The sequence below is a fragment of the Aspergillus vadensis genome, assembly GCF_003184925.1.
Source record: "Aspergillus vadensis CBS 113365 unplaced genomic scaffold BO88scaffold_13, whole genome shotgun sequence".
NCBI lineage: Eukaryota > Fungi > Ascomycota > Eurotiomycetes > Eurotiales > Aspergillaceae > Aspergillus > Aspergillus vadensis.
In genome coordinates, this window is record NW_020292051.1 from 830,456 (window position 1) to 843,952 (window position 13,497).

Genomic DNA, 13,497 nt, shown 5'->3' on the forward strand with positions numbered 1-13,497 from the left:
ACTTCGATGAGTCAGCAGGAAGCAAGCGGGACGACAATTTCTCATCTGCGTTCAACCCATTCCGGACTCGAGAATACTCAGCGGTCCTTGAAGTGCTCTCACCCAGCACTTGCTTGCACGCCAGCCCAAGTGCCTTATCGAACTAATTATATTCCCACCCCCTCTTAGAATACCCTAAATTCGGTCAGTGCTTCTACTCCTGCCCTGTTTTGCCCCCCGATTCCCTTTTTGGTAATTCTCCTGCTTTTCCACCAATCTCCCTCTATTCAACTCTCGCCTCAGGCGGGATCGACGCCTTACACTTCATACCTCATACTCCCCCATATACGGCTATCCGAGGTGGAACTATCATGTCCCTTCACTTTACTGTCTTTACTATCCACCACCCTCACGATCATTGTCGCCATGATGGACTGTGCTGGTAACCCAACTAACACTAACATGCAGTCTCGTGACTGGTGCATCCGGCTCACGGTATCATCATGCCTGCCGTACACGGGGACTTGATGACCACGGTCGTCCCCACGGAGAAGGAGTTGCCCCTTGACATTGTGCCGCGGCAGGTCATACTCAGGGACCGAGTCACGGTCGCCACGCTGGTCCCCTTTACTTCAGCGGATGCGATCCCTCGATCTCTATTAGCTTACCTATCCGATCAGTTGAACAAGGAGATTGAAGGTGGTGATACCTATGCCATGATTGATCCCATTCCCTTGGAGCAGTTTGGGCCGTATTGGTTCTCCAATTTTGGCGCGATCATGCTCATGGGGGACATCAAGAGTGTGCAAGAGGTTCAAGCACTAGGTCGGAACCGCGCCAATTGGTCCAAGATCTGCTTGGGCAGCTTCAATATCCGTCCCAATTATCCCGGTCGTAGTAGTCACGTCTGCAATGGCATGTTTCTGGTCACCGACGCCGCCCGAAACAAAGGTGTAGGTCGACTGATGGGGGAAGGGTATCTCGAATGGGCTCCTAAGATGGTTAGTATACCAAATACCAGTAATCTTGACTCAAACCACTATTCCTGTTGCCTATCATAACTACTTAGTACTCCCCTTAGCCACTTCTTACCCTACCTCATCGTTGTGGTCTTTGACCTAGTAGACATCCGGCTAACGTTCAACAGGGGTACACATATGCGGTCTTTAACCTGGTCTATGAGAGTAACGTGGCATCTTGCCGCCTGTGGGATGCTCTGGGGTTTAAGCGAATTGGCAGGGTCCCCGGGGGTGGTCGGCTCATTTCCAATCCCGGGCAGTACGTAGATGCTATCATCTACGGCCGGGATCTAGGCCCGGAAGGGGAAGATTCTGTCACACAAGATCGGTTTGACAAGATCCGATACTATCTCAAGCATTCCAAGTATCCTAGGGGGGCTGACCGGGCCGAGAAAAGTCGGCTTCGGAGTGCAGCTACCCACTACAAGTTGATCGGAGGTAAAGATGGGGACGGTGAGAAATTGATGCTGAAAGACAAGGAGGTTGTGTCCGACCCGCAGCAGCAGTACGATATTGCTCGGGAGATGCATATGCAGCAGCATGCAGGTATCAACAAGACCACAGCTGCCATTGCAGTCAAATACCATTGGGTGCGGATTAAAGAAACGGTCAGTCGGGTGATCCGGGACTGTCCACAGTGTAAAGAAATCCTTAAGCCGCCTTTAATTAATGGGATTATGCACGAGGGTACCCCCGAAGATGATGATGACGATCTGGGAATCGATGAGGCTGACTTGGCGGAGAATGATGTTGACATGGCATCCAGTGATCCTATGGGTACGCATGCGCTGATGGACCACGCCGCCATGGATGCTCACAATACGAACCCATTTGTGACCGCCCATTCGGTAGTGCAAGGATCAGTGGATTCCATTACTGATTACACGGGTTTACCACTCGACCCACAAATCATCGACATACATCAGCAGCTCCCTCGATTTCATCCTCATGATACTATGGCCGATCCATATACCCACGCTGCACATAGTTTGCATGCATCAAGCTTCGACAATGATGTCCGTCATCATGCAGCCCATGACTATCATATGATGGTTGATCATCCCACCGACCCTGATCCGTCCGCGGCGCTTCATCAAGAAGTATTGGGGCTGGTACATTCTCAGGCACACGACGTCCATCACGAGCAGATTCTGGCGAAGTATCAGTACGTGGATCAGCCAGATGATGGCCTGGATTTTACATAACATACATCCCTGTCTCTTTTACTTTTACCTTTTACTTCGTCACCATCTCTCTTTCACATCTTTCCTCAGGTCCTTTCCTTGCTGGACCTACTCTCGGCAGTACTAAGTTAGGGTTTTATGCATATTTCTCGGCGTTGTTTAAGGTTGGAAGGAGTTGGTCTGTTATGGAATGCTGAGCCATTATATTAGACATGAACTGAATGTCAGGGTTTACGGAGCGCGATATAACTAAAGATGAATGTATCATATATTAATCAATAACAATGATGACGCCATGCCATGATTACGCTTCCCTGGTTTAAAGATCACTACACACCAATTCAAGATATGACTTCAAGCTTCATGATATTTCAGGCACCAAACGCTTATGGGCCGAAGCTTTCGCGCTGATTAATCGTACGGTCAAGTGTCCAGTTTCGATTGTTATAATGCCGTTGACGGAGTAGGATTTGCGATTTACGCTACAGAGAAGATCTCTGTTTCGACTCCAGTCGTTCCTGGTGATTCTATGCGCTCCCTTGACGAGTGGTTCTACGGACAGCAAATGGACCTACCACCTGAGGAATTCGTAGCTTTTCCACTAGTCTCTGAACCAGCTGGACAGCATCATATAACACAACCTTTTACGGGATAGCAATGATAAGAGATAGTCAGATCAATGATACACTAATATACAATGCCTTTATACATATGGTAGGACAGGCAACTATAACTACACAGAACGAGAAACCACATAAACCCAGCCCTTATCATCAACGCCGCCTATATCATGCAAGCCCGCTAAAGGAAAAGGCCGTCAACAGGCCCTGCGAAAGGGTTTCACTTTCCCAAAAACCCGATTATTTCCCCTCCTTCTTTTCGTTTTCATCTCCCTTCTGGCCCCAATTCCATACATCCCATATATGCTCCTTGATCAGGTCACCATATCCCTTCCCCTCCTCCAAGGCCTTTTGCTCCTCCCTTATTCTTCTCTCCTTCCACCCCTCCGTCTCACCGCCCATCCAGATTTTCTCCAACGCCGGCTTCTCCTGCGCTTGCCTAGCCTTCAGCCTCTCTAATTCCTCGCCGACTGCTGACCCCTCTCGGATCTGTGCATCCCTCGCTGCCTTCAACTTGGCCTGTATCTCCTGTGCCCGTTGGCTTGGCAGATCCGACAAAGCTGTAATAGGGTTCCTTGAGATCCGGGCCTCGATCCGATCCACGATACTCCGCCCGGTGTGTTCGCGTGTGAGGTGGTTTGCGGAAACACAGAAGGCGCTGGTGAGAAGAACCGTCAGGTTATCAAGCTTTCTGGGTGGTAGGGCAATGAGAACAGGCGATGCAATGAGAAAGGTGTATGCGGCCGCGGTTTTGAACCGCTCGTAGTCGGCTTCTCGGCGTGACTGGAGATCGTCCGTCGATGGTGGTGTGGTCATTTTGTTGGTAGCGGATTGTTCCTTCAGCCGGTGTGGTATTGCGTAATGATGATTATTATGGTAAGAAGTCAGCAGACTCAAGTAGATCTGTGAGGGCGTTATTGCGATTGTAATTGTAGTGATCGTAGATCGATTATCGCATCTTCTTCGAAGGAAATTTACGGTAGGTGATCCAGACCGTTGGCGCAGTCAGGTGACACCGTTTACCTATCAATCATATGAAAGTCTCACGTGACATTGTCTGGCAAGCATCGTCCAGCCATCTATAGTAAGAATTCCTAGAATCATCGGGTTCGATGTTTTCTTATTTTCTTGTTTTTTGGTTTCTCTCTTTCTTGTACCATCTCGACAGTTTGTATCGATACTATTCCACGTTGACGCTTTGTCCTTGTGTCTTATATAAAGCGTAAGGGGATATGCACTGTTCTATGACCGATTCTTGTTTTGTCTATTGAGGCTATGTGTGATGTTACAGTCAGAAGCCAATGAAGCAGTAATAACAGACCGTCAACTGTGGGACTCTTGGAGACAAGGTGCACATGATCCATGTGTAAACACATAGACGCCTCAGGCAGAAAGTGGATCCTTGGCCAACCAGTCAAAGAGTACATCATCCGCCGCATTCTTGACCTCCTTGCATATCCAGCAGCTGCAAGCCCAATATGCCCTCCCCCTCATCAATTTCACTGTCCACGTCTCTCTTAACCGCAGGATACCTCACCTTCCGCGGTCTCACACCCCCAAATCTTCCTTCCAGATCCAAAGGTAATGGGCCGCCAGACCGCATTAGTCTGATCGCCGGCCCGATCACCACCATCACACTACATCTCAATACGGCCTGCACCATCTATCATGCTCTTCTTGCGCTGTTCTATATAGATAGCAGTAACAACAATGCTAAAGAGCTGACCAATTCTGGTGATGGAGTGTACCTTCAAGCAATCTGTCCCCACCGGACCAACCTTGCGCCGCATCTCTTTACCTGGACTATCACATCCACACTCTGCCTCGTTTCCATCATCATGGGCGCTTTGCTTCGGCTCTCTGCATTCAAGTTTCTAGGTCAGAACTTTACCTTCCAGTTGACGCAACCAAATACCCTAGTAACTGGGGGGTTGTACCGATTGGTACAGCATCCCAGTTACACAGGGCTGTGGTTCCTCGCAGTAGGACATCTGGGATTGGTGACACGATGGGACGGCGCAGTGGCCTGTGCTATGGATGAAGCGGTGCATGAGCGGCTATCTGGATGGGGAGGATGGGTAGTAAGTGTGATAGTAACAGGGTTGATCTATTCAACGGTGATGCGTGTGCGAGACGAAGAGGGGATGTTGCGGGACCAATTCGGGCGGGATTGGGAGGAATGGCATGTGAGGACGGCGCGATTCATCCCATATTTAATATAGTAGATACTGTATGATATATGTATATATATGTATATAAAGTGAAGTCAAGAGATGTGAATATTATATAAATCCCAGGATTCAATGCTACAACCAGCCACCGGAACAACTCCGACCCTCCGACTCCGCATCTCCGCCAGTCCCGATGATCTCACCTCTTCATCCTCCGGCTCAAGCTCAGCTCTCTTCTCTTTCCCTTCTCTACCTTCATCCCACTCACCCCCTCTCCCCAACAACCATTCAATTGCAGCTCCCACCTACACCATGGGTATTCTCAAACGCGTCGCCAAGATCACCACCATCGGCGCTGGCGTCGGCACGGCATTCTTCTTCGCAGCCGTCCGTCACAACACCTTCGTGCCGATGCCCACAAGCGACCCTCTCTTCCAGCACCCACTGTACCAGAAACTCAATCCCAACAACAACCCCACAACCCATGACCTCTGTGTGCGTCGCGTACCGCTCAAGGACATCAAGCCCGCCTTGCTGGAAAAGCCAGGCCGACTGACCGAGGCGTTTTGCGCCGGTGTGTGGAGTGGATTCGGTGCGTCACATACACCCACCCAGCCTATTACCAGCATAATAAACTGGACAACATACCTAACACCTTGATCGAATGAATTTAAACAAACAGGATACGCCTACCAACGCCGCTACCTCTCTAAGAAATACGAAGGCCCCGAAACCGCATCTCACCTCTGGACGCGCGCGGATCTACGCGCCGCGACATACGACGTGGGCACGCTGATCACAGATCACTTCGAAGTGGTAGAAAAGACGCCGGAGCGGATTGTCGTGCGGTGCGGAGATTCCCCCCGCAAGAAGGACGTGCGGGAATCGGATGGACTGTTTGAGATTTCGACGGAGGTCAAGCCCCAGGAGGGAGTTGCGGAGTTCCGACTCAAGAGTCTCTTTTTCCAAGGCAAGGGGAAGGCGGAGAGTGAGCCGATGCCCTCGCATGTGGTCTGGTTGCATCAGCAGTATACGAAATTGTGGTTGGAGACGGCGTTGGGAAATATTTGGCGGTGATTTATTTATACCTGAGGGATGGAGGTATTTGTAGTGTTGGATGGGCATCTAATAGATCAGTTGCCTCATATATTAATTCGATGGAGACTCGCACCTAGCTGTCTACTGACCTGTCACGCCCAGGCTACTGCAGCCTAAAACCCAAGTAGTGCATACTGAACATGAACCTGAATTACTATGCAGCAACAAAAATACTAAGAGCAAGGGTCACAGGAGCTACACAACCAATCTAAACTTTACCGATAGATTTGGCCGCGAGATTGAGCACCAAGCCTGAGAGGCACCATTGCTATCAAATATACATTGACCAGGACATCACACTAGTCAAGTATGCAACCCCGCTTACCGTTCCCCAAAGACACGGTGCCAACGCCAAAGTAAAGGAAGCAAGAAAAGAAGCATAACCAAGAGATTCTATTTGGACGGATATCACCCAACAGACTATCGCGAGGCAGTGAGCCCCATGAGCCCAGAAATCAGGAATGCCTAATGAAGAAATCGTTCCATGATGGTTCAGAGGACTCCGGCGCAAAGGATAACTAGAAGTATTTTGCGAACCATAGGATTGCTGGTCGCTATATATATATTGAACAGATTTGGTCTTCTTCTTTTATTTACAGTAGACGGATACTCTGCATGTAATATTACTGAGAGACCATCTTCACCTGCAAATTTCCCAGAAAGTATATTGACTGATGTGGTATCCTGGTGGGAGGTCAAATATGTAGTAGAAGATGATGGTTTCGATGGACTATATTGTGATCGGGCATACCATAAGCTTCAAAGGCCATGGTAGCGGACAATATCTTGTCTATTGCGAGAGACGATAGGAATAATTTATTTTGCAAATGGTTGTTAAGACCACGATCAAGAATTGTTTGTTCTTTCAGGATCTTTCTATTCCGTCAACTACACAGATCTACATCGAAGAAAATAGTATAATGTAAGGTTATTAATTAGTGGAGTATAACTTTTATACTAATGCAATACAATGTAGCGGGGATATATCAAGCAAAGGTCCATGCACCAGCAGGCACACAGGGGGTATGTAAAGGGGGAATATGGGTATGATATGGGCGAGAAGAGAAACGACGAAAGTGAGCGGTGAATGATGCACCAACCCCCACATATACACCGTTTCCTTAATCAACAAACAAAAAAAGACAAGGCAACTAATGGTGCATTCAGGATGAGAGGTTCTATTCAAACCGATGTATGTATGTATGTAATATGGTAATGTACACGCAAACCATCGACAGTCTAGAAGACCATACCCGAGACCTGTTTGACCTTGGCAACATTAATGTTCTTGATCATGACGATCCAGATGAAGGACAGAGCCATGAGACCCGTTCCAACCGCCAACATGCGCGTCTGGGCATATCCATAGGCATGCTGGATAGCAGTGCGGGTAACACTACCAGTCGGGTAACTCAGCTGAGTTTCCAGGTCCTCGTAGATGTTCTCGAGGTTGGACATGGCAGATTCAGGCAGGTAGCGAATAAGCGCCTTCTCGAAGGTGTTATCCCAAATAGCGCCGGAGATGGTGGCACCGATAGCGTCACCGATCGTACCGACGACGTTGAGGAGGGCCAGGGCAGCAGCGACGTGCTGGTGGTCGACGGCGGCCAGAATAGCGAGCTGCTCGATAATGATGAAGATACTGCCTCCGATGGAGATAAAGATCTGGCACATGACGAGGTAGCCGACGGATTGGTTGGGGCGACGGAAGTAGATCATCAGACCCTGAGCGAAGATGTACAAGGGCACGGAGATGTAGAGAAGCCACTTGAAGCGGCCGGTCTTGCTGATCAACCAACCGACGAAGAGGAGCAAAACACCGGACACGACGTCGAAAGTGTCACTGACGTAACCGGCTTCGGCAACGGTCAGGTCGTTGACAACTTGCAGGAAAGATGTGAAGTAGTTGTCCCAGCAGTAGTATGAGAGCTGGTAGGTGGCGTCGAGCAGACAAGCACCGATAACGGTACGGTTGAAGAGGAAGCCGAACTTGAAGAGAGGCACGGGCGCAACGAGCCATTCGTACAGGCAGAAGAGAACCAGCATCACGACACCGACGACGATCATCGCGATAATGTAGCCCGAGGCCCAGCCGTCGGGGGCGTAGGAGGAGATATCGAAGGGAAGGAAGAAGACACAGAGACCGGTGGAGAAGAGAAGGACACCAACAACTGGAAGAGGTTAGTTAGGTTGAGACGAGACTCTTGGGGTATTTAGGGGGGATAATTGCGTACTGTCAAACTCGATGAAGTAGAACCAGACAAGCTGGTACCAGGTGCGGGCGTCGCGGTTAACGGCGACCAAACCCTGCTGCTGCGCGCGCTTTAGGTTGTGCTTCAGGATGAAGTACAACGGGGCAGCGACGACAGGGAAAATGATGGCGAACATGCCGAAACCCCAGCGCCAGCTAAGGTGGAAGTCATCCGAGGCCTTGGGGCCAGCAAAGGCCGTGATGATGTAAGGGGAGGAGGTAAAGGCGTAAGCCAGACCTCGATTCTTCAGCTTGGAGGCATCAGCAGTGATGACATCCACGCAGTAGGTCATGCCACCGAAGCCAATGGTGTAGAATACCTGGTAAATGGACTGATTAGCACAAAACAGAATTCTCAATCGATTGGTAGGGAAGAATTTCTTACATAGGCAGCACAGAAGGTGGGAAGGTTGTGGCAGGTGGCCATCAAAATCAGTCCCAGCGTAGCAAAAACAGCCATGGTCGCGAAACCTTCAGCACGACCAGTCACATCCATGATTTTTGCCAGAGGGATGTACACGGCGGCCGACATGCAGTCGGCAACGACATAGATGACGTTCAGGAGGGAGTGGGACTCCCAGGAACTGGTGACATAGGGGAGCAGGTTGTAAAGAATAGAGGACTGAAAAGCATTCACAAAGTATAAGAGCCAGATGCTAATCGAGAAAAAGCAAACAAAGTTAGCAGGAATACAATGGAAGAACAGATACCAAGAGAGACCACATACTTGGCAAAAACGGCGATCAGGGACCATTTGGACCAAGACTTGGTGATAGCCTCGACGTCGTTAACACCAATCTGAAGGTGCGCTGAAGAGGCATCCTCGGAAACGGTTTCCTCCGAGTCTTCAGGACCACGGACTGCCTCATCAGCAATGGGATCATGCTTGGTTTCCTCGACAGTGTTCATGGTAACATTGTTGCCGGATTCTTCGGTAATAGAAGGGCTACGGCCAAAGGCCTCACGAAACTTTTCGAGCACGGCCATAGTGATAGACCGACCTATCGAGAAGGCAGAAGAGATGATCGAGCGGGTAAAGCCAAGGAGGACAAGACAAGGACAAGAAATCTGGGATTTCTTGGCCCTTATACCCAGGCGAACCCAGCTAGCTACGAGTGGCGGAGGACTAGTGTTGACAGGCCCACGCACAGATTGATAACCCCGAAGTCGGCTGCGGCGGCCGCAGCGGCCGCATCTGAAATCTTGAATCGAAGGGTGGCTAGGTTCGAGCGCAACTGGAGACCACTGGATCCCTGGAGACGAGCCAATCTAATCAGATGATGGCGCTGTCCTGCGCATTCCCCTATCTGATCGAACCAATGGCGGTCGTAAGCTGGTGATGATGCCCTACAAGGTCTACGTAACTATTCTAGCACAGGTGCAGAGATTGTTAGCGCCAACAGTTAGTCTGGCGATGGTGTGTAGTCTAACTAGCTGATTCGCAGCGTGTACTTGTCCGGAAGACACGATGTGAGGCACGATAAAAATCCGTGATCTCCACCCGGAGATGAGTAGTGGGCACTGTATGACTGGCATGTTTTCCTGCGATCCACTCAAGGCACCAGTAATCTCTGCGTCTTTTTACCTGATCGATAGCTCCAAGGTCTCTAGGCTAGACAGAGTCAAGGAGTGGGAGGCACCCACATCCGGGTCGAGCTGAGTCGTCTGATGATGCTGGATCGGGTCAACATCCCAATTCGGTGCCCACTCGCGGTATGGATACTAAGAGAATACTCGTATGAACCGTACGATACTGCTTACTGTATGGTCACAGCGGTCACCGGGAAAATGTTAACTAACGGACCCACTCTCACCACACAATCCAATTTCCCCTGGCGGCCACCGGGAAAAACGAGCCTGGAGACCGTGGACGAAATACGGCTAGTCCGTGACTAAATCTAATCTGATCCATGATAAGATGCGAATGCCATCAACACCCGTTGTTGAGGGGTTTTCACTTTTCTCATGAGTCCAGTGGATACTAAATTAAGCGATGGGGTACATTAAACTATTATTCCATGGTTCTTGTCTCCAAGTAGGTCGAAGGAATTTTTCCTCACGAGTAATTCGAGGCCAGGACACGGCTGGAAAATTCTGCAGCGTGAGTGGCTCCATCGGGTTCTTCCGCCGAATAATGAGCGAGCTACAAAGTACAACGCCAGATGATCCGGACGCCCCTTGCCGAACAGGCACACAATGCCGGCTGGCTATCTGATTGCGGAGTAATCTGCAGACCGTACGTGAAAACCCCCTCTTCTGTCTCACAACTTGGAGTTGATCCATTGTGGCGAACGTTTCTCTACAAACGCTCGAATACCTTCGGCAAAATTAGCTCCCTCCACCAGGCGCGGGTACGAGTGTTCCGCCAGCGTCGACACCGCATCCTCCACGCTACCGGCCTCCCAGCTCAACCGGATACCCTCGCGGCCAACAATGAGCGCGTCCGGACTGTTATTGCACATGACGCGGGCGATCTGAAGTGCTGCCTGTGCAACATCGTCACCAATATCCACCAACCGAGTCACCAGCCCCCAGTCGTAGAGTGTCCTTGCGTCCACGCTGCGGCCAGTCAAGGCCAGGTCCATCGTGCGCTGCAACCCCAATGTCCGGGTCAGGCGTGGCAGGCAGCCGGCCACAGGTACAATCCCTCGCTTGACTTCTGGCAGCGCAAAGATGGCAGACACCGAAGCGATTACGATGTCGCAATTTGCTACCATTTCAAATCCGCCCCCCATGCAAATACCATTGACCGCTGCAATGATGGGTTTCTTGCCGCTTCGTCGGGGCAGGCCTGCTAGTCCGGGCGGGGACATGTCGTTGACAACTCCAGCTTCGTTCATAGCATTCCACTCTACCCAAAATAATAAGTAAGCAATCATGTCAAAGTACAGAAGTATGCGAGAGCGTAGGAAATAATTATACCTTGTAAATCCGCGCCAGTGCAAAACGCTCTCCCTGTACCAGTAATAATACCCACCCACAAGCTCTCATCTTGGTCGAACAGCTCCCAGACTTTTTGAATCTCTCGACTTGTACCCAGATCAAGAGAATTGAGCTTTTTGGGGCGATTTAAGGTCACCTGGACCACACGCTCGTGGGGAAACGAGACATGGAAATTTGGATGCTGTATGGAATGCGATCGGAGCGACATGGTCGAGGGTGTGAATGATTGATAGGCTTATCTGATCGCGGGACATCCGGACCAGCTCGCGCTACTTTTATACTTTTGTAAAGGACTATGCTGGGGTCCAGAAGGCGGCATAATATGCGATATCGGTGGGCCCAAGACCGTGCCAAAGGGGGGTCGAGAGCAACCAAGGACGGGCCATTGGCGGACACCCACCTGAGACACCTTCCAAGCTCGTTATCTGTCTTCCTCGGTTGTTCTGTCTAAATTGCCCCGGCTTTCTATATAACCGTTTGCCTCGGTCGCAGCGCTCCTGTTTCATTTCCTTCTTTTTTCTTAAAACGCGCCCTGTCTCTCCTCTCTACATTGTCTTCATTAGACACTTCACAGCGAGCGAGGATGAGTCCTAATACCACTGCCAGCTCCCAGTACCCACTGGTGAAGCTTCCCCATCCCTTTCTGACCGCATACCGCGTGCGCACCATTGCGGAAGCCGAAACGTCACCAGCCAAACTCAGCTTGACTTTGCATGATCAGCCCCCAGCCGGCCGATCCCCCCCTCAACCTCTACACCTCGACTCTCTTTCGTGGCTTGAATTAGCAACCCCTTCCCCGAAGACTTGTCCTCCCCCTTCAAACAACACCGCCTGGGCACGAGCCCGTCGTGCACCTAAAACCACATTCCAATGGACTGACACCACACCGACATTGGGGCAGATTTGGAACGTTGTCCATGCTATATACCTTGCCCATCCCACCCATGAATACTTCAGCCTGGCCCTGTCCGGCGCAGGCCAGGATGTCCTTCGCACTGAGCTCCTCGCGACCGGACTTGGAATTGAGCATCCTAAGGCCACACGGCCTGATGACCGCGCAGTCCAACCCTCTACCGACCTATTGATCCTCCGCAGTTCTTTCTGGCAAGGCGCCGCGTCGCCAATGGGCCCGCGTCCCATCTGGGTGGTGGGTGATGGCACCGATGGCTCTCTGCGAGAGCCTTTGTCGCAATACCCACCCATGCCGGAGAACTATCACTTCACGCAGAAGTTTCCCGAAGAGCCCATCTATGCCAGACACCCGATCCGACGGCCCAAGCCAGCTCCTGGCTCGATTGCCTACAGTCGCTATATCCCTGAATTGGATGAGCACTTCTCTCTGGAAGTTGTAGATTGGCAGAATCCAAGCCATTTACAGCTCTTTAACACCTGGCAAAATGATCCCCGTGTGGCAAAGGGATGGAATGAGACAGGTACACTGGATGAACACCGCGAGTACCTCCGGAAGTTGCATGTTGATCCGCATGTACTTTGCTTGTTTGGGCGCTTTAATGAGACAAGATTCTCATACTACGAGCTCTATTGGTCTAAGGTATGTCATTGTCCACTGATTGTATCATGGTCGTGATCTTTACAGCTGCTAACACTGGGATAGGAGGACCATTATGGTGCGCATTATGACGCCCATGACTACGATCGCGGAAGGCATTCATTGGTGGGTGATGCGTCCTTCCGTGGCGCGAAGCGAGTCAACGCGTGGTATTCGAGTTGCATCCATTACTGCTTCCTGGATGAGCCAAGGACGGTGAACGTGGTGGGTGAGCCACGCGCAACAGGGGCAACGATTCTGTCGTATGAGAATGCGCAGGGTCTGACGATCGGCAAGTACGTCGACCTGGGCCACAAACGGTCAGTTCATTCCATTTGCAGCCGCGAGAAGTGGTTCCAGCTGTGCCCGATATTCTGGGATGGGCGTGAGCGACCGTTGGAATCGGCCGACCGTGCGGCGTGGAATGCCAAGCTGTAAGCTGCTTGGTCTGCATCAACGAGAAATGAAAATACGTACTGGCCGGACATGGCACGGAGACTAGTCCTCCAGTGGAAGCGAGGGCCCCACCGCCGCACTATCTAACCCTAGATAGCAATCTTTCAATACCATACTGTACATTATTCATTTGCTCTGGTCCCCACTTCCGTAACGGTCACTTTTCCGCCGTATCCGGCCGCATCGCTATCGACCACACCACCCCGGAGGAAATATTGGAGTCACCC

General features: G+C 50.8%; 7 protein-coding genes across 7 annotated transcripts; 4 read left to right on the top strand and 3 right to left on the bottom strand.

Moving 5' to 3' along the window:
• Window positions 1-482: 482 nt before the first annotated feature.
• Window positions 483-2,203, top strand: BO88DRAFT_341874 (putative histone acetyltransferase Spt10; the record flags this gene model as incomplete). The annotated part of the gene is made up of 2 exons (XM_025703120.1): window positions 483-980; window positions 1,127-2,203. 2 exons carry the CDS (start codon window positions 483-485, stop codon window positions 2,201-2,203), a joined length of 1,575 nt encoding a protein of 524 aa, XP_025562476.1.
• Window positions 2,204-2,850: 647 nt separating this feature from the next.
• BO88DRAFT_405537 (uncharacterized protein) lies at window positions 2,851-3,763 on the bottom strand. The gene has a single exon (XM_025706901.1). The coding sequence runs from the start codon at window positions 3,616-3,618 to the stop codon at window positions 3,043-3,045; it is 576 nt and encodes a 191-aa protein (XP_025562477.1). The 5' UTR covers window positions 3,619-3,763; the 3' UTR covers window positions 2,851-3,042.
• Window positions 3,764-4,080: 317 nt separating this feature from the next.
• On the top strand, window positions 4,081-5,030 carry BO88DRAFT_405538 (methyltransferase family protein). The gene has a single exon (XM_025706902.1). The coding sequence runs from the start codon at window positions 4,281-4,283 to the stop codon at window positions 5,022-5,024; it is 744 nt and encodes a 247-aa protein (XP_025562478.1). The 5' UTR covers window positions 4,081-4,280; the 3' UTR covers window positions 5,025-5,030.
• A 192-nt stretch (window positions 5,031-5,222) lies between these two features.
• On the top strand, window positions 5,223-6,217 carry BO88DRAFT_405540 (uncharacterized protein). The gene is made up of 2 exons (XM_025706903.1): window positions 5,223-5,565; window positions 5,656-6,217. The coding sequence occupies exons 1-2, from the start codon at window positions 5,286-5,288 to the stop codon at window positions 6,048-6,050; spliced, it is 675 nt and encodes a 224-aa protein (XP_025562479.1). The 5' UTR covers window positions 5,223-5,285; the 3' UTR covers window positions 6,051-6,217.
• Window positions 6,218-6,993: 776 nt separating this feature from the next.
• Window positions 6,994-9,395, bottom strand: BO88DRAFT_405541 (MFS siderophore iron transporter). The gene is made up of 4 exons (XM_025706904.1): window positions 9,050-9,395; window positions 8,708-8,978; window positions 8,306-8,642; window positions 6,994-8,242 (listed from the first exon to the last, which is right to left on the bottom strand). The coding sequence occupies exons 1-4, from the start codon at window positions 9,307-9,309 to the stop codon at window positions 7,311-7,313; spliced, it is 1,800 nt and encodes a 599-aa protein (XP_025562480.1). The 5' UTR covers window positions 9,310-9,395; the 3' UTR covers window positions 6,994-7,310.
• A 940-nt stretch (window positions 9,396-10,335) lies between these two features.
• Window positions 10,336-11,534, bottom strand: sidH (enoyl-CoA hydratase/isomerase family protein). Its single transcript, XM_025706905.1, has 2 exons — window positions 11,245-11,534; window positions 10,336-11,173 (listed from the first exon to the last, which is right to left on the bottom strand). Exons 1-2 carry the CDS (start codon window positions 11,471-11,473, stop codon window positions 10,584-10,586), a joined length of 819 nt encoding a protein of 272 aa, XP_025562481.1. The 5' UTR covers window positions 11,474-11,534; the 3' UTR covers window positions 10,336-10,583.
• Window positions 11,535-11,723: 189 nt separating this feature from the next.
• Window positions 11,724-13,391, top strand: BO88DRAFT_405544 (GNAT family N-acetyltransferase). Its single transcript, XM_025706906.1, has 2 exons — window positions 11,724-12,817; window positions 12,881-13,391. The coding sequence occupies exons 1-2, from the start codon at window positions 11,849-11,851 to the stop codon at window positions 13,250-13,252; spliced, it is 1,341 nt and encodes a 446-aa protein (XP_025562482.1). The 5' UTR covers window positions 11,724-11,848; the 3' UTR covers window positions 13,253-13,391.
• Window positions 13,392-13,497: the final 106 nt, after the last annotated feature.

Coding starts and splice junctions, on each gene's coding strand:
- BO88DRAFT_405537 (XM_025706901.1), bottom strand. CDS start 3,618: ATGACCACACCACCATCGACGGACGATCTCCAGTCACGCCGAGAAGCC.
- BO88DRAFT_405538 (XM_025706902.1), top strand. CDS start 4,281: ATGCCCTCCCCCTCATCAATTTCACTGTCCACGTCTCTCTTAACCGCA.
- BO88DRAFT_405540 (XM_025706903.1), top strand. CDS start 5,286: ATGGGTATTCTCAAACGCGTCGCCAAGATCACCACCATCGGCGCTGGC. Junction 5,566..5,655: donor CGGTGTGTGGAGTGGATTCG/GTGCGTCACATA, acceptor TTAAACAAACAG/GATACGCCTACCAACGCCGC.
- BO88DRAFT_405541 (XM_025706904.1), bottom strand. CDS start 9,309: ATGGCCGTGCTCGAAAAGTTTCGTGAGGCCTTTGGCCGTAGCCCTTCT. Junction 8,979..9,049: donor CTGATCGCCGTTTTTGCCAA/GTATGTGGTCTC, acceptor TTTCTCGATTAG/CATCTGGCTCTTATACTTTG. Junction 8,243..8,305: donor CTACTTCATCGAGTTTGACA/GTACGCAATTAT, acceptor AACCTCTTCCAG/TTGTTGGTGTCCTTCTCTTC.
- sidH (XM_025706905.1), bottom strand. CDS start 11,473: ATGTCGCTCCGATCGCATTCCATACAGCATCCAAATTTCCATGTCTCG. Junction 11,174..11,244: donor CACTGGCGCGGATTTACAAG/GTATAATTATTT, acceptor TATTTTGGGTAG/AGTGGAATGCTATGAACGAA.
- BO88DRAFT_405544 (XM_025706906.1), top strand. CDS start 11,849: ATGAGTCCTAATACCACTGCCAGCTCCCAGTACCCACTGGTGAAGCTT. Junction 12,818..12,880: donor ACGAGCTCTATTGGTCTAAG/GTATGTCATTGT, acceptor ACACTGGGATAG/GAGGACCATTATGGTGCGCA.